Source organism: Mytilus californianus, unplaced genomic scaffold (genome assembly GCF_021869535.1).
Source record: "Mytilus californianus isolate M0D057914Y unplaced genomic scaffold, xbMytCali1.0.p SCAF_2, whole genome shotgun sequence".
In the NCBI taxonomy this organism is placed as follows: domain Eukaryota; kingdom Metazoa; phylum Mollusca; class Bivalvia; order Mytilida; family Mytilidae; genus Mytilus; species Mytilus californianus.
The window spans coordinates 51,529,000-51,555,708 of record NW_026262668.1 but is presented as its reverse complement, the minus strand read 5'-3'; the positions used below and the strand labels follow the sequence as shown (position 1 = coordinate 51,555,708).

Here is a 26,709-nt window from a genome sequence, read left to right as displayed (position 1 = left end):
ACTCTAGAACGGTTAAAGTGACACCACCAAATTCATACTTGATCTGTGTTTTGTGGTAATAAGCATTGTGTATAAGTTTCATAACATTTGGTTGAGGCAAACTAAAGTTAGAGAACGGAAATCAACTTTGGGACGTGATGATGTACGTACGGACAGACAAGGGGTAAAACTTTATGCCCCCTCCGCTACGGCAGGGGTATAAAAAATGGAGTGTACAACAAACAATGTTAAGCACAAACATCTGACTCCTCTGAAAAAAACCCAGGAAATACCCTGTATATAAAATTGATTTTAGCCAATATATATGATACTCAAAATATAAATGAATATACCAAGCAAACAAACTTGACAAAATTGGAAAAAGAATAGCATCATATACAATGATAGTGAACAATATTTAAAAAGAAATCTTCCATCCATGCATGTAAAACTTACAAAGGACATATTATGTTTCTTTTTCCTGTATCCAAACAGTGTAAATAACTCAGCCATGTTTACAACAAATACGATAACAAATTACAAAGAAAGCATCATTAGGAATTTACATACGAACATTAAAGCAATACATTGAACAATTCCCTGAGAGACAATATAGATATGCTTGGATCAATAATTTTACTTTGTATTGTAATATTTATCCACAGATCTGCTTTGATTAATCTGTTCCTATAAGGCCTTGTTTAACTGAGAGCTTTGATGTATAATTCATTTTTAGTGAAATTGAAAATCCTTTTTATTTAAGACTTAAACGAGGAAATGTTTTATTGTCAATATATTTTGCTATATGAGGTTCCATAGGGGGGCTTCATTTCTTCCTTGTTTATGGCTATTTTTCTTTAATCTTAAATGTTTTTTTACTCATTTCTTAGCTGATTACTCTCTATTCTGTAAACCCCATCCAGACCCTTCTTTATGGTATACAGTGTGATTACATGAATTGATTCCCCTGATTATAATATCTTATTACAAATGTATAAATCATTGATTGATTTGCATATTTCACATCCTTATCCTAATTAGTGACTATAAAAAACTGTCGGTAACTAATCATTTGTTTATAAGATGAGTAAACAAATGTATTTAAGAAAATAACAACGTTGAAACTAAACAACATTTTTTATTTTAATTTTTCGAGAAAATTTTATACTCCCATAAATATTTAACCATTATTTGACAATGTTTGAAAAAGAGCAATTCATTTTTAAAGGATATTCATGATATAAGAATATATGTATACGACTTTGTAATATATTTTTAAAATATCTCATAAGTCAATTTGTTTGGCTGGGAATTGATTACTTTTAATTTAATACTGTATATATATATGTTTAATTGTATAGTGTTCAAAAGTTAATCAACATGTGACACATACATATATATATTATAATAATTTTATTATCATTATTACTATGTAGGGGTGGAGTGTGGTGTAATTTAAGATCAATGTGTATAGGTTCTGTATTCATGTATCTGTATATATATATTTGATTACCGTAGTTAATTCAAATATTTAATCCATTTTTCTAAATATCAATAGTGCTACAATGTATCCATTAAATGCTCTGTAATAACTGACCTACTGACTTTATATAAGTGAACTCAAGCCATTTAATCAACCAATAGTGTCTTTAAAGATATAAATAAAAGATGTGGTGTTAAAAGTTAAGGAGACAGCAATCTAAAGACACAAGCACTGGTCCATGAGTTCATGGCTCATTAAAATCAGATTGAACTTCTTTTTTTTTAACGATTTTTATTGTACTTTCTTTTATGTACCTTTTACAAACTCAACAAGCATGCACATATTGAAATGTCTCACCGGCTTTACTGAACCAAATGTTGAAAGTCTTTGAAATCAAAGTCGTCTTACTACAGATAATGATTTATTTTTAGAAGGAGGGATTGTGCCTGATATTCATATGATGAAGACATAATCTTTCAATCAGTTTAATTGAGGTCTGGAGCTGGCATGTCAGTAACTGCTAGTAGTCTGTTGTTATTTATGTATTATTGTCATTTTGTTAATTTTCTTTTGTTTCCTATTCTGACATCGGACTCAGACTTCTCTTAAACTGAGTTTTACTGTGCGTACTGTTGTACGTTTGTTTTTTCTACATTGGCTAGAGGTATAGGGGGAGGGTTGAGATCTCAAAAAACATGTTTAACCCTGCCGCATTTTTGCGCCTGTCCCAAGTCAGGAGCCTCTGGCCTTTGTTAGTCTTGTATCATTTTTAATTTTAGTTTCTTTTTGTATAATTTGGAGTTTAGTATGACGTCCATTATCACTGAACTAGTATACATATTTGTTTAGGGGCCAGCTGAAGGACGCCTCCGGGTGCGGGAGTTTCTCGCTGCATTGAAGACCCATTGGTGGCCTTCGGCTGTTGTCTGCTCTATGGTCGGGTTGTTGTCTCTTTGACACATTCCCCATTTCCATTCTCAATTTTATTAACTGAACTGTTTTGAAGTTATCGCACTATTCAATCCAGCCATTGACTGTTTGTCATAGGAAAAGCAAGGAATGAAAAGAGCTTAGACCAGTGCAATAACTCCCATCTCCAAAATTGTTAATGCATTGTCTGGCTCTGGCTCCTTTAAACAGTAAACAATGAAAGAATAAACCAACCACTTTGAAATTTCTAGAAATACATGTACCAAAAGCTACATACAGATAAATAGGTCACACATTTAAGGGTGACCATGCCTCTGTTTGTTTCTTTACTTCCTATCAACCAATCCGAGTGTATTAAAAATAGACTGATTTCTGACCTCCCCTTTTTCAGGGTTGGGGAGAGTGGTGGCAATACTTTATATTCAATAATACATAAATTGCTCTCTGGTCTGTAAAACTTAATGAAAATTTTACAGCCACAATTCATTTACATTAATCATAATAGATATAAGAAGATGCGGTATGAGTGCCAATGAAACAACTCTCAATCCAAGTCACAATCTGTAAAAGTAAACCATTATAGGTCAAAGTATGGCCTTCAACAGGGAGTCTTGGTTCACACCGAACAGCAAGCTATAAAGGGCCCCAAAAATGACTAGTGTAAAACCATTCAAACAGGAAAACCAACTGTCTAATCTATATAAAAAACGAGAAACACTTATGAACCTCATCAACAAACGACAACCACTGAATATCAGGTTCCTGACTTAGGAAAGGTGCAAAGCCAAGTCCTACTAAGAAAATATGATCCATGTGTAAATTTTTCACAAAATGAGAGATTTTTTGTGATATTAGGTGTGCCAATTTTTGATTGACATATCTAATTCATTAATTCATGAAAAGTACAATTAAGTTTTGGATTATTTCCATGGTTAAAATGTAACCTTTGACATATGTAATTATTGCCCATTTATATAAGAAATCATATGATATAGCCACGTCTTACTCAGTCTTCACGCTTAGCCACAGGCCCAGCAGCCCTGGCTTGTAAAATTGCTTTTGGGCCTGTAAAAATCATCTCTACAGGCCAACATAATCTAACTAAAATTTTCCAAAAGTTGAGCTTCGGGCCTGTAGATTTAAAAGTTTATCGTGAAGACTGCTTACTCATTAACATATCTAATCCACTCAAAGCTACACTTTTATGTATTAAATACTTAAATTTGTAAAAAGCATGCTTTATTTATAAAAGATTCATCTCAATATTGTATCTGAATACTCCAAAAAAATGCATATGGTTTCCTGCAAATTTGGTTACCTGATTGCAGAAAAGTATGAGTGCCATAACAAGTAAAACATTATAACTTATATAAGGCAAAATCTACTTGTTAACAAGCATTTAGATAGGAAGGATTGGAATCTCATGTAAATTTGCATACACAGAATGAAAATAGGTTGTGTGGCGACAGTTCTTACAAAATTTCCTTTCATCCATCTTGTCTTTTGTTTGTGTTGCCTTTTTAATGGCCAAAATTTTTTAACTTCCAAATTAAATTCAGCATTATAAGTATAATAACATGCATGTAAGGGGGAGGGTTTGGTGCCAACAAACTAGTTTAACCTCGCTACATTCTGTATGTGCCTGGCCCAAGTCAGGAGCCTGTTGTTCAGTGGTTGTCGTTTGCTGCTGTTTCATGTGTTTTTTTTCGTTCATTGTTTTGAACATAAATCAGGCCGTTCGTTTTCTCTTTTAAAAATTGTTTTACATTTGTCATTTCTGGGCCTTTACTACAAATGTAGCTGACTATGAGGTATGGGTTTTGCTCATTGTTGAAGGCTGTGCAGTGGCCTTTAATTGTTAACTTTTTTTTTATTTGGTCTCTCATGGAGAGTTGTCTCATTGGCAATCATACAACATCTTCTTTTTTTATATGTACGACATAATGTGATACTTTTTACATTGAAGTCTTATACAGTTGCATTTCAAAACAACAGTTTTCATTGTAATAAAACATAAATTTGGCGCATATCTGCCATCTCTTCCGTTTTGAGCAGGAATCTTCCACGCAAACGACGAAATTCCAGAAATTCCCCGCTGGCTGGTCCGCTCCCACGCGGGAGTATAGAATCTCCTGCTTTTGCATATTTTGACCTGGAATAACCCATGTTTGTAATTCTCTGGCTTTTTCATTACTTTCAATAGAAATAAATAAACAATTGGCAATCATTTGAAAACTTTGGTCAGTAGTTTTTATGTTGATATATAAGTAATTGAAATTCAGTTCTGCTATGTCAACTCCAACAAAATAGAGGTCTTTGTCTGGACCAAGCGGCAGTGTAAAAAAGAAGAAATAGATAACTGCAAATTGAAATGTAAAGCAGATAATTTGAATGAAAGATTTTCAATTTTTACGACCAAGTTCACTTGGCAATGAATCTTTTTGCACATCATGTTCAATCAACTTTTCGATTTCTTCTGGTGGTCTGTACGATGTTTGTAAACATGCTTAGTGGGAGACTCACAACAAAATCAAAATATGGAATGTAATGAGTCACGAGACTCAGAGGTATTGAAAAAAGCTTAAAAAAAAACACCTTGCATAGATTATAACCATGAATTGTAGAAATAAAGTATATATATTAATTCTTATTGGTGTTTTGTAGATGAATATGTAAACAGGTCATATATTTAACTTGAAAATGTCGTTCGCGCAAAATCTCCCTCTCAGCTGTCAAAGGTTTCAGAGGTTGGCAGGAATTATTTGGTGCCTAAAAACCATCATTATCCCATCCACACATGTTAAACATGTCAAGATGTAGACAACTTTGACTTCAATCAGTCAGGGGTACTACTTGTACAAGTAATTTTTATTTACTTGAAGGAGTAATATTAATATACTTATATAAGTAAATTTGTAGGATACTTATACAAGTGTATTTTATTTACTTGAATAGGTAAAAAAAAAATGGCTTAGTTATGTCCCTTAGACATTCAGATTTTTTCACTTATATAAGTGAAAAAGTCATCCTATCTTCTTTTCTTGAATTCTTAGGACTTCTTTGCTCTAATAGAATTTTAAATTGTCTGTCCTTTGCAGATGTCTAAACTAATCATTTAAGTGTAATTTCATGGACAATGAAAATCTCATTTGTCTGTTATCTTCAGAACACTGCTCATTTACAAGCTCCTAAGGAGCAATTTTTGAAGGCCTTGCGTAAATACTTAAGATCTTTGCACAATCAGTTTCTTTGTTGAATTAATGAGATGAAACATTGAACTCTAATCAAAAATTATGAGCTACATGTAACCTGGGGAAAATCATTAAAGGCATGTTTCAATATCTCAAAACTTTAGAATTTTTGTGGGATTGTAAAAAAAAAATTACTTATACAAGTGAATTTTTGAGAAAATGAAGGGGAGATTATTCAACTTAACTTTAACTTATATAAGTATATTTTTTTTTTTAGTAGATAAAGATTACTTGTACAAGTAGTACCCCTGGCCCTGACTGTCAATATACTCTTTTTAAATAAAATATTTTAATAATAAAACTTATATACAATATAGTGAAGCGTGCTTTTGTTGATATAAATTTAATAATTGTTTCTAATTATCGATCATGAAACATCATACCACATCTTTATGTAATATCATGAATATTTCAATCCTTACAACTACATGTACTAATACAATACTTTGTTAAAACCTAATTAAATCACTGCAATCGCTCGAGATTGTGAAAAACCAATAACCTGCAGGAGCTCAAAAAGTAGCACCTGCCTCACATTAGGTAATACTGCTGGAATCGTCCCCGTTCACTGTGTTTCTCGAGCTATGATGTGTATTAATTTCAATAGAGCATGGAGTTACTGTCTGTGTGTGTTTTCCAAACGTCGATAAAATTACCTTTAAACTACTGTATGTTATTCTGGTTGAGTTGAATGAGTAAAATATATCACTGGAAGATCACTTTTTGTTAAAATATCATTGAAAATATTAGTATTGCGAAAGTTGACAAATATATAAATAACAAATGTCACGTGACAAATGTCCAAAACCCGAAGTCGGTCGAAAGGAAATAAATTACTTATTTCCATCATAGGTGACAATATTGTTGACTGACAGCAAAAAATATGATTGGAAAATTGAAAGTCATTCATTTTATTACAAATTTAATTTTGCACACAGAATGTGAAACATTTCATGGATTATAGGTTAAGCCGCCCTTTTTATCCTTTCTTTCTGATTGAAAAGTTTTGGTACTGAGACAAATTCAAAGTGTCAAGGTCGAGTTAAAAGGGGAGATAATATTCCGTGTCTGTTATCACGTTGGTCACTGACCTTGTGTTAGGGTGATATAACTAAGCGAAATAAGAAGTATTGTCAGAGAATTCGTGAAAAAGGTATTGCAGATATTACTAATTTCACAGTACAATCAATTTTTATTGTTGACATTATTTGTTTCGTTGTGTAACACTAACACAAACAGTAACACAGTAACAGACGAAAATCCTTAGTCTTCCAAAAATAATTCTGCCTTGGTTTACTTTAAGTTTGAATCCTGGTCTGTTCGACCAAAATCATGTTCGCTCCCATTTAATTTCGCCCCTATCACGTTCACACCCTTTTTATTGGTTTTGTGTTGAAATAAGTTTTAATCATGTTAAAGTTAATATATCACTACAGTCGAACCTCATTGTGTCGAACTCGGTTATGTCGAAAAGTCTGATGATTGAAAGTAATTCCTAGGCATTGGTAAAATTCCTGTTTGATCAATGAATAATTACCTCTGATGAGTCGAACTGGGTTGATTCGAATACTCATGTTAAGTCAAGTAAATTTTATAGTCCCATTGATGTAAAACTAATGTAAATTGACCTCGATGTCTCGAAGTTCGAGAGTAAGAATTTTTTCGAAAAATGCAAACCTAATGATAATTTTCAATTCGGATGTATTTCTTATGTAACCTAATCACTTTCTAAAGAGATTAAAGCTGAATAAACATACTTGTTTGTATAACAGTAAAAATGACATGTAAAAATTACGGATGACCGGCAATTAACACCTTTGTTGATCGTCCAAGCGGCACGTTAGTGTGTTGAACATATTTTACCTGACATGAAAATGAAACGAATTTAATTGACCCAATCAGAGATTACATGAATCTTAAGAAATAATATTTATTAATTACAATAAATAAAAGGATTAAGACAATAATGATCAATTTATAATAATTTAATGTAAAGCAGATGACCTTATCATAGAGCATTCAGAACTTGTTTCGTTCCGCGAGTGATTTCATAATTTATAGTGACTGATTTTGTAAATATTTGTTCATACTATTGATTTTATTTGTGCATGATTTGTATCTGTATTTGTGTGCCTTCTTTGACTGTCCATGACGTTAAAATACTAAATCCCTGGGATGTGTACTAGTTGATTTTAGTCTCTGATGCATGATTTTTTATTATTAATTGTTTTATGCTTTTAACTAGCTGTCAGTAACTGAGAGTATTCTCAAATCATACTTTCTTGTTTATTTGACCTGTTGATACTAATTGTAATGTTTTTTTGTTATTTAATGTTTACTTATTCAGGGTTATATCTAGTCTATATACCAGCTTTGATAAGTGTTTGGTATTACTATAAATTTTAACTTCTTCGTACTATGAACATCAAAATTATTTATTTTGTAAAAACATTTCCTTTCTCCATTTGAACTGTACACATACATGTATACCTAACAACAAAATTATTTTCATTTACCTATGTTGAAAGTAATTGCAAATGGCTGATATTTTTGTTCTAGCATATTGTTTTTCTTAAATTGTTTAACATTTCACATCGGTATAACATGTTACTTTAATTATTCTTCCCTTAGTTTATTTATTTTGTATTTGCATTGTATCATAGATCAAATTTATTTGTTCAGTGTATGTTCACTGGTGTTAATATGTCATTGAGTGAGTTAAGCCATTTCAATTGATATTTTATAGTGTGTCTTTCTATGTTGTGATGTTACACTATTGTTTCAGATAAGGGTGAAGGTTTGGTACCATTAAAACGTTTAAACCCGCTGCAATTGTTTGCAACTGTCCTAAGTCAGGAATCTGATGTTCAGTAGTTGTCATTTGCAGGGCTCACACTACTTCAGAATCATAGGGAGAAGTGACTTCTCTTTTTGAAACTGAGAGGGAGAAGTGGTGAGATTTGAAAGCGAAGTGCTCGTTCATGGATTTTTCTAGCATTCCACAGGGTCCGGTATTCGGACCCATTCCCAATGGCAAATACCCTACATTTTTCCCAATTTTTGGAGCAAAATTCCCAAACGATCTCAAAATTTATTTTCATCTATATTATTCATGACAGCGATGTTCATTTTGTTTAACCGCTAGCTTTATGCCGAAAATCGCCAACAAGTAATGTGTAAATCTGAGTAAAATCGTATCTGACTTACAAAAACAACATTGAAAAACAATGGATGCCATAAACTGGAAATGAAGACAATTACAATACCGGGTCAGATTCTGGGGGCGGATAAGGGTAATTCTGGGTTTGCCGATCAAATACAATAAAAAAATAATAATTCCAGGCAGTAACTCAAAATTACTTTTAGTTCACAAATTTTCATGTCAAAATCCAATAAAATGTGACAGTAATTTTCCTAATCATTAATAAATGTTGATATTACATGTAGATGTTTTTATGTGTAAACATATAACTACAATTCCAAGAGGTAATTTCTTCTCAGTTTTGAAGGGCCAGTAAAATTCTGGAAGTTTCTTTTTATTTTCATTGAAAAGTGTGTGAAAAAATTCCCAAAACTGGCCAGGGTCCTTTTTCCCAAAATACCCAGAAAAACCCCTGTCGTTCGCTCGCGGCGCTACAATGTTTGGTTTTTACTACTGTAAATTCAGAAATTATTGGGATGTTTTTATTATTGCGAAAAATGCGACAGGGTTATAATCGCAATAATTTTAACTCGCATTTTGAAAAATGGATTAAACAGGATTTTTCTCAATATCGCAAAAATTAAAATCGCATATTAGTCTAAAATGACAAAATCGCAATAATAAATGCACGCAATAATTTCTGAATTTACAGTATAATACAAAGGGCCATATGTATCTTATTTTTTTTTATATTGTTCAATATGTACCTGGGTATACAATTAAAGTAACAGTTCAAATTCAAAGTTGTTTAACATTATCATATCTAGTTGCACATTCATATTAGTCCTCTTGTCAATGCTTGTCAGAAAAAAACAATTAAATATCTGGCAATATTAAAAAAGATTTTTTTTTATAACAAAAAGGAAAAGAAAGTTGTTATATCAATTAAAATTCAATTATTACTACTCTGTTATCATGTTTATGAAATTAAGTATTTCTCATTAAAAAGATATATAAATTTAACAGTTTTATTTAACACAGTTATAGTCCCAGAGTTGAGCAACTTTAATTTATAAATTGAAACCAGTGTTCTCCCCAGGATTTTTGGATAGCACCAGGGTAACGCGTGTGAACAGCTTGGTGAAATGATTCATACAATCAGTTGTGTCGCGTGGTATCGCTATATTTCTAGTTACTGCAGTTTTTATGTCTCTTGTTTTGTTTTAATAATGTGGTACTGTGTTATGTCAGAATATTATTGGTTAAAAAGATCAATAAACAGTTTGTATACTTTTAATATTTTTTAAAAATAAATAAAACATGATTCATTACATAATATTCATCTAAATTTAAAGTAATTAAATCTTTTATAAAATCCATGATCAATGAAAATAAAATATCATTCAAACAGGAACATATATATTGTTAGATATACTGTTCCCCAGATTCAAAAGAGAACAAAAATGTTCAATTTAAAAAACTTTATAGTTTCTAGAAAGAAAGTTGTTGTATGTGAAAGGATTCCTGTCATAAGGAGATATAAAATTATCAAGAACAAAATTGTGTTATAATTTGAACCAGTTTCTATCTTAAATTTTATACATGGAAATATACACATTAATCTAGTAGATCTAACCAAACGTATATTAAATTGTGTGGAATGCGTAATTTTTATACGACCGCAAAAATTAAAAATTTTTTGGTCGTATATTGGTATGACGTTGGCGTCGTCTTCGTCGTCGTCGTCGTCTGGCGTCGTCCAGGGTCGTCCGAAGACACATTGGTTTTCGCACTCTAACTTTAGTTTAAGTGAATGGATCTCCATGAAATTTTACCATAAGGTTCAATACCACGAAAGGAAGGTTGGGATTGATTTTGGGGGTTATGGTACCAACAGTTAAGGAATTAGGGGCCAAAAAGGGGCCAAAAATATGCATTTTTGTAACTTCCAGACAATAACTTGTGTGTAAGTGTATGGATCTCTCTGACATTGTACCACAAGGTTCCATATCACAAAGGGAAGGCTGTAATTGATTTTGGGGGTAATTGCCTCAAAATTTTAGGAATTAGGGGCCAAAAAAGGGGCAAAAAACAAGCATTTTTCTAGTTTCATGACAATAACTTGTGTGTAAGTGTTTGGATATTTCTGAAATTGTACTACAAGGTTCCATATCACAAAGGGAAAGCTGGAATTGAGTTTGGGGGTAATTGCCCAAAACGTCTAGGAATTGGGGGCCAAAAAGGGGCCAAAAATAAGCATTTTTCTAGTTTCCAGACAATAACTTGTGTTCAAGTGTATGGATCTCTCTGAAATTGTACTGCAAGGTACCATACCACAAAGGGAAGGCTGGTATTGAGTTTGGGGTGATGAATCATAAGGGGGTTCAAAAAATTTGGGAGGGGGGATTTTTTGTTTTTTTTGTTTTTTTGTTTTTTTCCTTTTTTTTTTTCTTTTAAAATTTTCCATTTTAAGTTGGTTATTTCTGATTAATATTTAAAAGCAAATAATAATGATATGGTAGGAGATACACACCAAACAGGATGTGTAAATTATTATATAATAAGTTGTGCAATAGCAAGAAATTTTCAATTCCACAGTATTGCACAATAGCAAGAAATCTTCAATTGCACAGTATTGCGCAATAGCAAGAAATCTTCAATTGCACAGTATTGCACAATAGCAAGAAATATCCAATAGCACAATATTGCGCAATAGCAAGAAATTGTCAATTGTACAGTATTGCGCAATAGCAAGAAATATTCAATTGCACAGTATTGTGCAAAAGAAGATACTTCGTATAAATTGCTTATTTCTTGATTAATTTCAATGGGGTTTTATTCTTGAATTCTTGGGGTTCTTTAATATGCTGAATCTAACCGTGTATTAAGTTTTTGGATTTTGGGCCCCATTTTTAAATTGGTCCACATTGAGGTCCAAAGGGTCCAAAATTTAACTTTGTTTGATTTCATCAAAAATTGAATTATTGGGGTTCTTTGATATGCCGAATCTAACCGTGTATTTAGATTCTTAATTTTTGGTTCCGTTTTCAAATTGGTCTACATTAAGGTCCAAAGGGTCCAAAATTAAACTTAGTTTGATTTTAACAAAAATTGAATTTTTAGGGTTCTTTGATATGCTGAATCTTCATGTGTGTTTAGATTTTTGATTATGGGCCCAGTTTTCAAGTTGGTCCAAATCGGGGTCCAAAATTAAACTTTGTTTGATTTCAACAAAAATTGAATATATATGGGGTTCTTTGATATGCTGAATCTAACCATGTATTTAGATTTTTGATTTTTGGGCCCCGTTATCAACTTTGTCCACATTGAGGTCAAAAGGGTCCAAAATTAAACTTTGTTTGATTTCATCAAAAATTGAATTCTTGGGGTTCTTTGATATGCTGAATCTAACCATGTATTTAGATTTTGGATATTGGACCATAATAGGTGAATGTCCAATTTAAAATTTTTAAGTTCTTAGACCACATTCATTCTGTGACAGAAACCTATGCTGTGTCAAATATTCAATCACAATCCAAATTCAGAGCTGTATCAAGCTTGAATGTTGTGTCCATACTTGCCCCAACTGTTCAGGGTTCGACCTCTGCGGTCGTATCAAGCTGCACCCTGCGGAGCATTTTATTCCTTTTGGGATCAATTTTCTTCTGTCAGCTGTGCCATTCATGCGTCCGTAGTCATTATCGGAATAATCTGGATATCGGTCATAGCCGCTCCGTTTCCGATGAATCCTGACTCCGTAGTTGTACAATAATTTGCCCAATAATTTCAATGGAGGATGAAGAACAACTAATAAAACATTCAGTGAGATCAAAGACACTATGACTTTACTTAATCAGCATTCTTAATTACAAGTCATTTAAAGTAATTCTAAACAAAAACATACATACATGTAACAATTAAGCCAATAATGCTCCAAAAACAAGCCCTTAATTTTTGAATATTTCTATGTTTTTTTTCATGATTTTTCATAAATATGTATTTTCTTCCATATTTACCATATACATATCTGAATAAGGTTTATAAAACCTGAATGATACCATTAGTATTTATCATGTTTTTATAAAAAGTAGGGCGAACGAACCCAGGGCAAACAGACTTTATGGGCGAACGGACTCTGGGCAAACTGACCCGATATCCTAAAAACTTAAACCTGTTTCCTTTAGTGTTTTAGTGTGTTATTGATTATTCTGCCGATACTGAATGATACTGAATTCTGAACCGTTTTTGAAGGCTTCTAAGTAATTGTATATTAAAAGATTACCTGTCAAAATTGATACAATTCAAGTCTTTATAATTATTTGCATGAGTGATTAAACATACACAGGCTGACAAAGGATCCCCCAGGCTATTTGAAGTTTAATTTCATGATAAGTTGTTTTAAAACGACCACAAAAAAATTTTGCAGTCGTATATTGGTATGATGTTGGCATCGTCATTGTCGTCGTCGTCCAAAAATACATTGGTTTTCGCACAATAACTTAAGTTAAAGTGAATGTATCTCTATGAAATTTTACCATAAGGTTTAATACCACAAAAGGAAGGTTGGAATTGATTTTGGGGGTTATGGTACCAACAGTTAAGGAAAAAGGGGCCAAAAATAAGCATTTTTCTAGTTTCCAGACAATAACTTGTGGAACGGTGTATGGATCTCTCTGAAATTATACCACAAGTTTCCATACCACAAAGGGATGGTTAGGATTTACTTTGGGGGTTATGGTTCAAACTGTTTAGGAATTAGGGGCAAATAAGGGGGAAAAACAAGGGTGTCCTGGTTAATGGACAAATACTTTAGTACAAAACATAATTTATAAGTGTATAAAGTAATGGTTAATGAACAATTAAGACAATTTAAAAGCAGTGTAAGGGAGGTAATCCAAATACAATGTTTTGATTACCTCCCTTACACTGCTTTTAAATTATGTTTTAAGAAATGCATATTTATAAAGAAGACCAGTAAAAATATCTGCAAATGTTGCATCTTTTTTTTTTACCAAAAAATCCATATGAAAGATTTGACACCGTATTTTAAATTCTATTATAAAACAGATTAAGTTAGCACTATGGTAAATTTTAAATGGGTAATTATGGTTGCAAACTCCATTGGAAATTTGAATTGAGATTATCCATATCTTGAGGGAAAGAATTTTATTGGGGGGAAAAAGGTGGGTGGGGATGAATACACAACAGCATAGTGTATTGCACAAAAGGGGGGGGTTAATTTTTTATTTTTTTTTTGTGGGAGGAGAGGGGTCAATTCGCAACAGCAAAGTGTATATTGCACAAAAGCAAAAAATTTAATATAAATTCAAATCATATAACCAATTCTAAGTTCTTTGACTACATTTATTCTGTGTCAGAAACCGTTTATGTGTCAAATATTTAATTACAATCTTAATCAGACTTGTATCAAGCGCGAATAAATTTGCCCCAACTGTTCAGGGTTGGACCTCTGCTGTCGTATCTAGCTGCGCTCCGCGAAGCAATTTATTACTTGTTAATGTATATGTACACAGTGTTTAAATGTAAGCGCCTAACATGAAACATGTATAGGTTAGACAATACTTGGTCATCTTTTAAGAATATTTAAAGCCCAAGGGGATTGTACACTTCATTTAAGTGTAGTTATAAACAGTTCACTTTCATAATTAATCTACTATGAAAAGTGATTCATGTATCACATTTTATAGTGCATGGAAAGCCATGTACTATGAAAATTAGATGGGAAAAAAATGATTTTCAATTGGACGAGAAAGGGTGAGTATGTTCTAAAAATTGCTAAAAATGATAAATATTTTCCTAGCCGAACAGGGCAAGAGTGGGTCTTTCTATTTAATGCAAATTCGAATTTAGTGAAATCAAATCATTCACAAAAAGACTCTTTCTTTTTTAAATATATGATCGGTAAATGCTACTGTTTGTGAATTCTCAAATGTAAAGATATACACTGTGATCAATGTTATCTTAATTTGGATTCCCTGTAGAGACCCCATCGAATGTAGATGAGCCTGAAGACATGGATGACGAAGTTCTGTTATCCGATTTAGTTCAACAGATACAGTTAAAGGATCTGAGTGCAGATAATAGAAACCCCTTTTTGATGACAATTAAACTACGGAATGGAAATTTGACAGGGATTGAGAATCTGAATTTATGGGGGAAAACTAATTGAATCAGACGACAAGTGTCAAAATGATTTTAAACTTCCCACTTTCATTTACCAATTGGCAATCCTCTTGTTAATCAGGTAGAGGTACGGAATCAGCCAATTTTGAACATTACACAAAGCCCTGAGGGTGTTCGGTTAAGACATGTTTAACTGTATATCCTTTTTTAATTACTATTTACCACAAAAGACTGCATAAAATATTGCTTTTGGAAATTAAAAACTTGTTTTCAGGTTATCTATGTACCCATATCAGGTGATAAAATTTCATAATTGGCTTAAGAAACAATTTTTCCTTCGTGTAGTTTTTATACGCTCGTTTACGGGACGTATTATGGTATACCGTTGACCGTCTGTCCGTCCCTGTTTGTCTGTCCGTCCGTCCGTCATCAACATGTCCGACATTAATTCAAAAACGCTTTAACCAATATGCATGAAACTTTGGTGAATTGTTAATATCTATTGACGTGAGCTCTCTTTTGTTTTTTATAAATTTCAGATTTACCATTTCCGAGTTTTGGGGTTTTATTCATTAAAAAATGGGGATTTTCCAGTTTTCGGACAATAACTCAAAAAGAATTTCACCAATTTGCATGAAACTTTTGTGAAGTGTTCATATCTATTGACGTGAGCTCCCTTTCATTTTTTATAAATTTCAGATTTACCGTTTCCGAGTTTTGGGGTTTTAGTCATTAAAAAAGGGGGGATTTTCCAGTTTTCGGACAATAACTCATAAAAAATTTCACCAATTTGCAAGAAACTTTTGTGAATTGTTCATATCTATTGACATGAGCTCCCTTTCATTTTTTATAAATTTCAGATTTACCTTTTCCGAGTTTTGGGGTTTTATTCATTAAAAAAGGGGGGATTTTCCAGTTTTCAGACAATAACTCAAAAACAATTTCACCAATTTGCAAGAAACTTTGGTGAATTATTTATTTCTATCGACATGAGCTCCCTTTTGATTTTTATAAATTTCAGACTATACGTTTCCAATTTATGGGGTTTTATTCATTACAAAAAGGGGGATTTTCCAGTTTTCGCACAATAACTCAATTATGCTTTCAGCATTTTTTATGAAACTTTGGTAAATTGTTTACATGTATATCTATTTTTGTAAGCTCTGTTTTTAAGTATTAGGCAACAGCACAGTGTATTGCACAACAGCAAGAAATCTTTCATATAACCAATTTCAAGTTCTTTGACTACATTTATTCAGAAACCTATAATATATCAAATATTTAATTACAATCCATATTCAGACCTGTATCAAGCTTGAATATTGTGTCCATTTTTGCCCCAACTGTTCAGGGTTGGACCTCTGCGGGCGTATCCAGCTGCGCTCAGTGAAGCAGTTTATTTAATTATGGACAAATACATGTTAAAGTCTGACTTTTGAAGCATTTTGTCTATTTTTTTTTAAATTTCAGATGAGAGAATGTCAGTATAGCTTGACAAACATTTAGTCTAGTTTTTAATTTCAGTTGAGAGAATGTCACAGTCAGGCTTAAAAACAGAGTTTGTATTTAGTGGCTATGGTAAAAACTATGTAAAGGTGCTACAGCTAAGACGGGAAGGTAAAATACACCATGTGAAAGAAATAGAAGTCAGCACACAACTGACTCTTAATAACACAAAAGACTATATCCATGGTGATAATTCTGACATCATTGCAACAGATTCACAGAAAAACACAGTTTATGTTCTAGCTAGACAACATGGTGTAAGTTTAATATACTGTAATATTAGAAATTTTTGGACTGTTTTTAAAGGCAGTGCTTTAATGCCTTTCTAGTTGCCGGGTTAATCCTTCCTTCCGCGATATCCAACTTATCTACGTGGGGGGTCATTAGACTCCAAGTAGATCCGGAAATGTTGAATTCTCTCCTCTTCTTATTGCGATATAAAATGTTTTTTGTTTCATTTCATTTACATTGGGAAATAGAGAAACGATCATTGTGTTTTGTTAGTTTTAAAAACTTTAGATATATTAGTATTTTGCATTATAAGCAGTCAACCGATTGACAAACTAGAATTATTTGAATTCCGTGTGGAAAGAGCTCGGGTTAATTTCGAGTGTTATCTGCAATCTAGATGTTTATAAATCATTTCAGTCGTTGATATAATAATTAAAGGTCGACTGAACATGAATTATATTATACAATTTAAAGCGCATTTCTGTTTATGCACGTGAACCCGTCTAACGTTATTTTCGCAGTTATATAAAGTAGCAAATTATCGTTCCTGAATAGGTGGCGCCGTGGTAGCGGATCCTGTTCCTCTTCTTCCGGTTTCTGCACTGTGCAACTATTTCAGTTATATTCTTAATTAACGATGCCAAGTACTTGTTGTTGTGTACCTGGATGTCATTTAAGAGGAGGACATGCATTTCCAAATGACTTAAAAAGAAGGAAAAGTTGGATCAACGCCATGGCCCATACGCAGATTGGACGAGAACACGATGATATCGTGGAGTCCATCTCAATCAGCTGTTGTTTGCAAGGCACATTTTACTGAAAAAGACTACGTGCAGGAAACTATTCATGGTAAAACTCTATTTTCTTTGTGAAATATATAGTTATATATGTAATCTCCATGCGAATAAACCAAAGTCTGTTTACAACCGCAATTATCGTTTTAGAATAAAAGGGGGTGGGTAATTCAAGACGTCATAATTTTTTGGATTACGATTCAATGTGATCTGTTTGAGATTTTTTGGTGATTGCTACAATTATAATGATTTCTTACAAGAGGTATATCATACTGAGAATTATTTTAGCAGTAATTATGCTAATGTAGTAATGACAGGAATGCATAAGCTATGCCTCATAGACTTTCTTGAAAAATATCAATGACAATGTTAACAGGAACAAAACAATGACATGCTCTCATCTATATTATAGTTATTTAGGTACAAACAATGTACGTTTGTTGCATAAGTCTCTCATTGTTTGTCCTTTGGATTTACATACATGTAACATACATTGAATCAGGCAAACATAGTTTTATCCAGATTGTAATGAATAAATCCAGTTAATATTTCGCCAGGTAGTACAAAGTATACATTGCTAATGGAAGTTCATTTAATTATAAAAAAAACTAATGTTTTATAACCTTTTTCAGGGCGCAAACCCACCATACAGAGACTTAAGTCTACTGCAATTCCCAGCCTATTTTCCTGGACCAAGCAAGAGACTGAATCGTCCGCAAAAAGAAAAATCAGGGCAGTTTCCTGTGAAAACAAAAGAACTAAACTTGATGAATATTGTAGTAAAAATCTAGAGGAAAGTTTTGATTGTAAAGTTGGTTTTCCTGAAGAAGTCATTCATACTGCAGAAAGGATTTATGACTGTCCACCACCAACTGCCGAGCTAATGTTGAGCTTCACAGATGGAATTACGCAAACACCATCAATGCCTATGTTTTCCGCAGAGAATTTTGAAATGAAGACACTTGACACAGCCATGCATTTTTATACCGGTTTAGAGTTGTATACTAAATTTTTATTTGTTTTGACCACTCTTGGTCCAGCAGCTTATTGTTTGAGATACACATATTTTCAAATTGATAGGGTGTCAGTTGAAAATCAGTTTTTTTATGACTTTGATGAAATTGAGGCATCATACAACCAACTTTGAACTGTCTAGATTCTAGATTGAATCTAGTGTTCAGAATATTGTGTATACATGGATTGTTTTTATGTCTAAACAGTGGTGTGAGGCTAACACTTGGCCATCTAGTGGTTTAGTCAGGTATTTTTCACCATCCAACTTCAAATTAAAGTTTCCTACGACTTGGATTATTATTGACAGCACAGAATATCCTGTGATAAAACCTAAAGCTCCTAGAGCTCAGGCAACCTTTTCATCAAATAAAAACAGAAACACTGAAAATTCTTGAATGTTCGACACCTGGTGGTTTAGTCAACTATGTCTCTATGTCACATAGAGCGAATAATTGGACTTGGCAAAACATACAAAATTCTAATAAATCCTATGAATGGAACTGAAACAAAACTTTCATCTGAAATAACATTTAGTTGTTTTATGTTGTGTAATTTTAGAACTTGTATTGTGCCAAAGGATGCATAAATAAAAGTGACGCAATGAATTTTGTTCTGATATATATATATATTTACAATTACATGCACATGTAAATTGTAATGCATATAAAAATAAGGAGATGTGGTATGATATTCAGTGAGTTTATCAAACTAAAGTGCATAAGAAATGGGTTTAAGCAGTTACAGGTGTTACTGTCACCGTACAATCTCCAACAATGAGAAAAACTCGTACCCTGTAAAAAATTTCAGAGATCTTACAACTAAGTTTTGTTGTCTCACCTTGACTTTGGTGAATTTTTTATATCTGTTGATGTAAATATAAAAAAGAAGATATGGTATGATTGCCAATGAGACAACTCTCCACACATGCACAAGAGACCAAATGACACAGAAATTAACAGCTATAGGTCACGGTACGGCCTTCAACAATGAGCAAAGCCCATACTGCACAGTCAGCTATAAAAGGCCCAGAAATGACAATGTAAAACAATTCAAACAAGAAATCTAACGGCCTATTTTATGTAAAAAAATGAACAAATATAACAAATATGCAACACATAAACAAACAACAACCACTGAATTACACTTTTATAGGCTCCTGACTTGGGACAGGCACATACATGTACATACAGAATGTGGCGGGCTTAAACATGTTAGCGGGATCCCAACCCTCCCCCTAACCTGGTACAGTGGTGTAACAGTACAATATAAGAAAGAACTATAAAAATCAGTTGAAAGAGGCTAAACTCATCAGATGGATAAATACAAGTGGACGTGGTTGGGTAGTTGTACATCCAAACAACAAAAAGACACTAAGTACAAATCTGAGAGTACTCGCAGTTACTGACAGCTAGTTCAAAGCCACTAACAACTGATAAAAAAATCTTGCATCTAAGACTAAATTATCAATCCGTAAGCTCCCTTTAGAATTTTATAAATTTTAGATTTTACATTTCTGAGTTATGGGGTTTTATTCATTAAAAAAGGGGGGATTTTCCAGTTTTTGGACAACAACTCAAAATTGCTTTAAGCAGTTCACATGAAACTTTGGTGAATTATTTATAGCTATTGATGTAATCTCCCTATTGATTTTCATAAATTTCAAATATGACATTGAGAAGAAATTGAACTTTATTTGTTTATAGTCTGGCAACAGATTTATTAAGTATTGCACAACAGCACAGTGTATTGCACAACAGCAAGAAATCTTTAATTGAATATAAATTCAATTCATATAACCGATTTCAAGTTCATTGACTACATTTATTCAGAAACTATAATATGTCAAATATTTAATTACAATCCAAATTCAGACCTGTATCAAGCTTGAATATTGTGTCCATTTTTGCCCCAGCTGTTCAGGGTAGTACCTCTGCGGGTGTATCCAGCTGCGCTCAGCGAATCAGTTTATTTCTTAATTAAGAACTCCTTTTTATACGACCGCAAAAAAAATTTTGTGGTCGTATTATATACTCGTATATTGGTATGACGTTGGCATGGTCGTCGTCCGAAGACACATTAGTTTTCGCACTCTAACTTTAGTTTAAGTGAATGGATCTCAATGAAATTTCAAATAAGGTTCAATACCACAAAAGGAAAGTGGGGATTGATTTTGGGGGTTATGGTACCAACAGTTAAGGAATTAGGGGCCAAAAATAAGCATTTTTGTAACTTCCAGACATAACTTGTGTGTAAGTGTATGGATCTCTCTGACATTGTACCACAAGGTTCCATATCACAAAGGGAATGGTGGGATTGATTTTTGGGGGTAATTGCCTCCAAATTTTAGGAATTAGGGGCCAAAAAGGGGAAAAAAACAAGCATTTTTCTAGTTTCATGACAATAACTTGTGTGCAAGTCTATGGATCTCTCTGACATTGTATCACAAGGTTCCATATCACAAAGGGAATGCTGGGATTGAATTTGGGGGTAATTGCCTCCAAATTTTAGGAATTAGGGGCCAAAAAGGGGCAAAAAACAAGCATTTTTCTAGTTTCATGGCAATAACTTGTGTGTAAGTGTATGGATCTTTATGAAATTGTACTACAAGGTTCCATATCACAAAGGGAAAGCTGGAATTGAGTTTGGGGGTAATTGCCCAAAAAGTTTAGGAATAAGGGGCTAAAAAATAAGCATTTTTCTAGTTTCCAGACAATAACTTGTGTTCAAGTGTATGGATCTCTCTGAAATTGTACTGCAAGGTACCATACCACAAAGGGAATGCTGGGATTGATTTTGGGGGTAATTGCCTCCAAATTTTAGGAATTAGGGGCCAAAAAGAAGCATTTTTCTAGTTTCATGACAATAACTTGTGTGTAAGTCTATGGATCTCTCTAACATTGTATCACATGGTTCCATATCACAAAGGGAATGCTGGGATTGATTTTGGGGGTAATTACCTCCAAATTTTAGGAATTAGGGGCCAAAAAGGGGCAAAAAACAAGCATTTTTCTAGTTTCATGGCAATAACTTGTATGTAAGTGTATGGATCTTTATGAAATTGTACTACAAGGTTCCATATCACAAAGGGAAAGCTGGCTTTGAGTTTGGGGGTAATTGCCCTAAATGTTTAGGAATTTGGGACCAAAAAGGGGCCAAAAAACAAGCATTTTTCTAGTTTCCAGACAAAAACATGTGTTCAAGTGTATGGATCTCTCTGAAATTGTACTGCAAGGTACCATACCACAAAGGGAAGGCTGGGATTGAGTTTTGGGGTGATGAATCATAAGGGGGTTCAAACTTTTTTTCTTTAAAATTTTCCATTTTAAATTGGTTATTTCTGATTTATATATAAAAGCAAATAATAATGATATGGTTTGAATAGGTAAATTAAATTTTTTTAAGTATCTTAGACCACTTTCATTCTGTGTCAGAAACCTATGCTGTGTCAAATATTTAATTACAATCCAAATTCAGTGCTGAATCAAGCTTGAATGTTGTGTTCATACTTGCCCCAACTGTTCAGGGTTTGACCTCTGCGGTCGTATCAAGCTGCGCCCCAGCGGAGCATTTTATTTCATTCATAAATTACTTTATGCTTGGAAATATAATTTTGCTTGGAGTTGAAAGAGTTGACATGTTGCAATGTACATTTACTCTACATAGTTCTATGGTACCAAATCAAAAGTTTATATAAAGAAAGAAGTCAAAGGTTTCCCATCATAGTTTAGTTACATACATTTTTTTTGTACCTGAGGTCGTTGAATATAGATCATTATATAAATAAGGAGATGTGTTATGATTGCCAATGAAAAAACTAAGGATTTTCTTATCCAAGGAATAGATTTCCTTAGCCGTATTTGGCACAACTTTTGGGAATTTTGGGTCCTCAATGCTCTTCAACTTTGTACTTGTTTGGCTTTGTTACTATTTTGATCTGAACGTCGCTGATGAGTCTTATGTAGACGAAACACACGTCTGGCGTATTAAATTATAATCCTGGTACCTTTGATAACTAATTTGACTATAAACATAGATAAAAAAGGTACAAACTGGACATAATGCACTAGTTCATAAACAAGTGAGAACAATCGCCTTCATATAGTGCTCAGAATATGACATTCATAAAACTTATTCAATATCATTAGAGAACTCTAAATCTTAAATACTGAAAGCCACCTCTGATAAGTACACTGTACTATGCAAGATAATGATATAACTGGACTTAAAATACACACAACCTGTAATTGACTGCCTTTACAGCGCTTTCGTGCTTTGATTATTTATGCAAAGACTGTTACAGGATAGGTCTTACAAAAATGAAAAGTCACATTTAAAATTTGTATGGCATTAATTGTACATGTGTTTGTGGTATTTTCTGAAATCTTAATTATTCATCTGTCATTTTTCCATTGTTCAACAATCACATTAATAAAAGCACATAGAAATTTAGGAATATACATTAATTGATTGATTTATGGGTGCTAGTTTAACTTACAGTGGCAAATAAAACATGCATAATCAGGCAATTATGTTGTTGTTATAAATGATAACATTCTCTATGTTGTACAAGGTCAACACTGTGAGTAAGATTTATAATGTACTATAGCATAAGGTGACAGTCCAATAGAAGATTCAAACTTGCCATGAGACATTATTCTTACTTTGAGCTGGGTCTTTGCTCTTTTAAAAGTACTCTAATTGTGATAATGTTTAGTAGAGAAGCAGAGAATACCAATATTTTTAAAGTGTTTGGTTTGACCCAGATGGGAATTTGGCTGACAACTACCTGTTCAAAGCAAGTAAGCTTAAACAAAAATCACCTCACCAACATCTCCACACCATGACAGTTTAAAAAGGGATAAACATGATAAAAGAAAATATAGGATATATTTACAATTGTCATTTAGACAGCAACCAATAAACATAGAAAAGGCATATGGGCAACTTAAAATTTCTAGCAAAAAACAAGTGTTTGTATGCCATATACGCTAAGCTATAAATTGTGCAGAATCTAAAGAAGTTCTGAATTTTTATGTCCCCGCCGTAGCGGAGGGGGCATTAAGTTTTACCCCTTGTCCATCTGTACGTCCGTATGTACGTCCCAAAGTTGGTTTCCGTTCTCTAACTTTAGTTTGCCTCAACCAAATGTTATGAAACTTATACACAATGCTTATTACCACACTATAGATCAAGTTTCAAATTTGGTGGCGTCACTTCAACTGTTCTAGAGTTATGCCCCTTTACAAATGGAAAAATTCCTGAACTTTTCGTTTCCTTTCTCTGAAATACTACTGATTGATTTCTTTCAAAATGGGTAACATTTCTATAGAAAGCACATAAAATCAGCGAAAAATCTTCTTACATTTGTCTTATGTTTTTTTTTTCTTTCAGATAGAGAGCATTGAGAAGTTTGCTTTGATTATATCTGACCACTTTTTGAGGAAATATGGTCATGTTACCAATACTCAAATATATATTGAAGAAGCCCCTTGGAAAAGAATATCTGTGGTAAATTGATATATATATATAACATGGCACATGAAATTATTTTTTAGGGGTGATTGATTATCAAATTGGTGCAAACCAATGGTTTTAATTTATTAATCTGATTGTGAGACACACTTAAAACCAGTGCATTGCCATTTCATTTGCCTATAAGAAGGGGTATGAGAGTGTGTGATCCTGAATTCCAGGAAAAATAAATGCAGAATCCTGAATATACCTGTGTTTACCTGTAAATGAATGCATGGAAATGTAATAAAAAGCTGTGTGCAAATGAAATGATATTCATAAGAGGGATGGAAGGACCTTTTTCAGGACATTGGATTGGGTCTTTTTTTTTGATTGATTTACACTTATTGGGAATCAGGAATAAATGATTGATTTTTTGAGATCTGGGAAAAAAAGCTTTATTTTTTCAGGAATTCAGGATTCAGCATTTATTTTTGTGGGAATGTGGGACGACAACTCCGTCTACCACCCCTCTTAAGTCTGAGCAACTTTTGGTTTTACAGTTCATCTATTTGGGTGTGTACAAAGAACACTGAAGTTATTTATACATAAAAAGAGAGAACGGGTAGCACCAAAAATACTTCACAGTTTAACAGACCACATCATCCATTAAGGACAGATTCCCCCAATAAACAGACATACAATCAAATACAAACCATTATAAACAACACTTGGTGCAAGTTTCCTTGCTTTTCAGGTGGGCTGTAAAACCAATACATCTTTGCTGCAATTGTCATCATTATTAGCTGATTGTGCACATGATCAGATAATTGAACAAGGTATCAAAAGGTTGGTTATAAGAACAGTTTAAACAGGTTGTGAATAAATTAAAAAGAAATAATAAAGAATAAGGTTCCATATGCAAACTACACACTCAAATAGTTGAGCCATTAAATATTATAAATATTAGAAATGAACAGTAAAAAGGATATGGAAACATTTTTGCAATTTGTTAACATTTTCATTAAAAACTACAACAATAATTTTGTGACATTTAATTTATTTTGACAGGATGGACAGGAACATGCACATGCCTTTTTCTTCAGTAAGGAGGCCATTAGAAGGTGTGAAGTAACCCAGGAAAGGGGAGGTATAAATAAAACTCTTCATAAATTTTTAGAAATGTTTTCATTACTCATTAATGATACCTTTGTGTTGCTAACACTTGCATATCCAATTAAAATGTTAATTAAACAAAAAAATTCTCTTATTATGGTTAAAGGGTCATTTTGTTCAAAAAGATTGAAAAATGAGTCTTTAATGAAATTTGGAAGATACAAATTGAATTTTTTTCCATTTACCAGATTGCTTACAAATTTCCTGTACCTTGTGTGCCTTGAAAATGGGATGAAGGACACACATAAATTCATTGTCCATTTATACAAATATGTACTAATAGTCCTTTTGAAAAAAATTGATATATACCGGTAGATGTTTCCTGGAATTTCAGGTGCCTGTTATTCAGTGCTTGTCATTGATTGCTGTCACCATATTGTATTTATTTATAGTATTTAGCATAAATCAGGTCGTCTATATTCTCATTTGAATTGTTTCACATTTTGTCAATCTCGGGCCTATTATAGACCTTATCGCTATTTGGAAATCTGCGCAGCTTGACCCAAGAATCTGCTCCTAATGAACTATTGACGTCGTACAACAATCACTTTTCCATTGTGGCGTCAGATATTTTCTATTATGACGTCAAAATTTTACGGGAACCTTTGTGATGTCCAGTAATGGCAGACAAATAGCGATAAGGTGTATTGCTTACTTTATTGCTTAGGTTTTGCTCATTGTTAATGGTTGTATGGTGACCTATAGTTGTTTATATTCTCGTCCTTCTGTCTCCTGTGGATAATTGTCTCTTGAGCAATCATACAGCATCTCCTTCTTTTTATATGAAGTGTTGCTAGGCATTTCTTGATAATGACAGTGAGCATTTTATTTACTTTAGCCCATAAAAGATTTGTGTTTTTGTAATGAAATGCAATCTTGATTTCTCAATCCACTGAAACTGATACCCATGGGAAAAAAATCAGTCCACAGTAATTAACCAGTAAATCTTATTATATTTTAAAGGAATACCAATGTTGAGATCAGGACTTAAAGAGATGAGGATCATGAAAACAACACAGTCTGCATTTAGAAAGTTTGTTAATGATGAATTTAGGACATTGCCTGATGCAGATGATAGATTATTTTGCACTGTTGTAGATTCTTGGTGGTGGTATAATTCAGTAAACGGTGTAGACTTCACTAAGGTGTGGTAAGTTGTTGTGACATTATAGTTCTGTAGTAAAAAATTGTATGGTTGTATAATTTCTTTATGTATAGAATTCAAAAAACTATTTTAAGTTCTGACATTCTTGAATAACTGTGCATTTGATTTGCTTTTAGTCATATTTCAAGGAGTGCTGTTTAAAAAATAGTAAGACAAGGGAAGTAACTAAGTGTTTACTCACAAACATTTTTGCAAAGTACAGATTCATTATCTTAGGGTGAGGTAACAGAAGTTAGAAGACAGTATGACAACAGAGCTGTCAAATGAATCAATTTAAATTTTCAAATTAATTTGTTTGCTCTTTAAATTTGCTGACAAACTAGAAGTAAATTAACAGTTAGTATTTGTAAATTGTATCCTGTTAATAGGCAAGGTTTGCCCAATAAAAAGGACATGTGCCACATTACGCAGCTAGGGCTCTTTTCACAAAAAATCTTATGATA

At 32.9% G+C, this 26,709-nt stretch overlaps 2 protein-coding genes and 1 long non-coding RNA gene across 5 annotated transcripts in view; 2 read left to right on the top strand and 1 right to left on the bottom strand.

Annotated features, from left to right (window-relative positions):
* LOC127729976 (E3 ubiquitin-protein ligase LRSAM1-like) overlaps positions 1 to 6,426 on the bottom strand; it is a 53,087-nt gene extending 46,661 nt beyond the window's left edge. Inside the window, exon 1 of the mRNA XM_052237975.1 lies at positions 6,300 to 6,426. The gene's annotated coding sequence lies outside the window, so the exon portion shown is untranslated. The remainder of the gene's footprint in view (positions 1 to 6,299) is intronic.
* Positions 6,427 to 6,679: 253 nt separating this feature from the next.
* Positions 6,680 to 26,709, top strand: part of LOC127729973 (uricase-like) — a 39,561-nt gene continuing 19,531 nt past the window's right edge. For all 3 annotated transcript variants that reach the window (XR_007994912.1, XR_007994911.1, XM_052237974.1), the window contains exons 1-5: positions 6,680 to 6,796; positions 16,454 to 16,692; positions 23,866 to 23,982; positions 24,997 to 25,075; positions 26,065 to 26,251. Coding sequence is in view for 1 of the 3 variants with exons in the window: in XM_052237974.1 (XP_052093934.1) it covers positions 16,462 to 16,692; positions 23,866 to 23,982; positions 24,997 to 25,075; positions 26,065 to 26,251 (614 nt within the window). In the remaining 2 variants the exon portion in view is untranslated. The remainder of the gene's footprint in view (positions 6,797 to 16,453; positions 16,693 to 23,865; positions 23,983 to 24,996; positions 25,076 to 26,064; positions 26,252 to 26,709) is intronic.
* LOC127729974 (uncharacterized) lies at positions 16,737 to 21,165 on the top strand. Its single transcript, XR_007994913.1, has 2 exons — positions 16,737 to 17,515; positions 18,093 to 21,165. It is a non-coding gene; the product is annotated as an uncharacterized LOC127729974 (long non-coding RNA).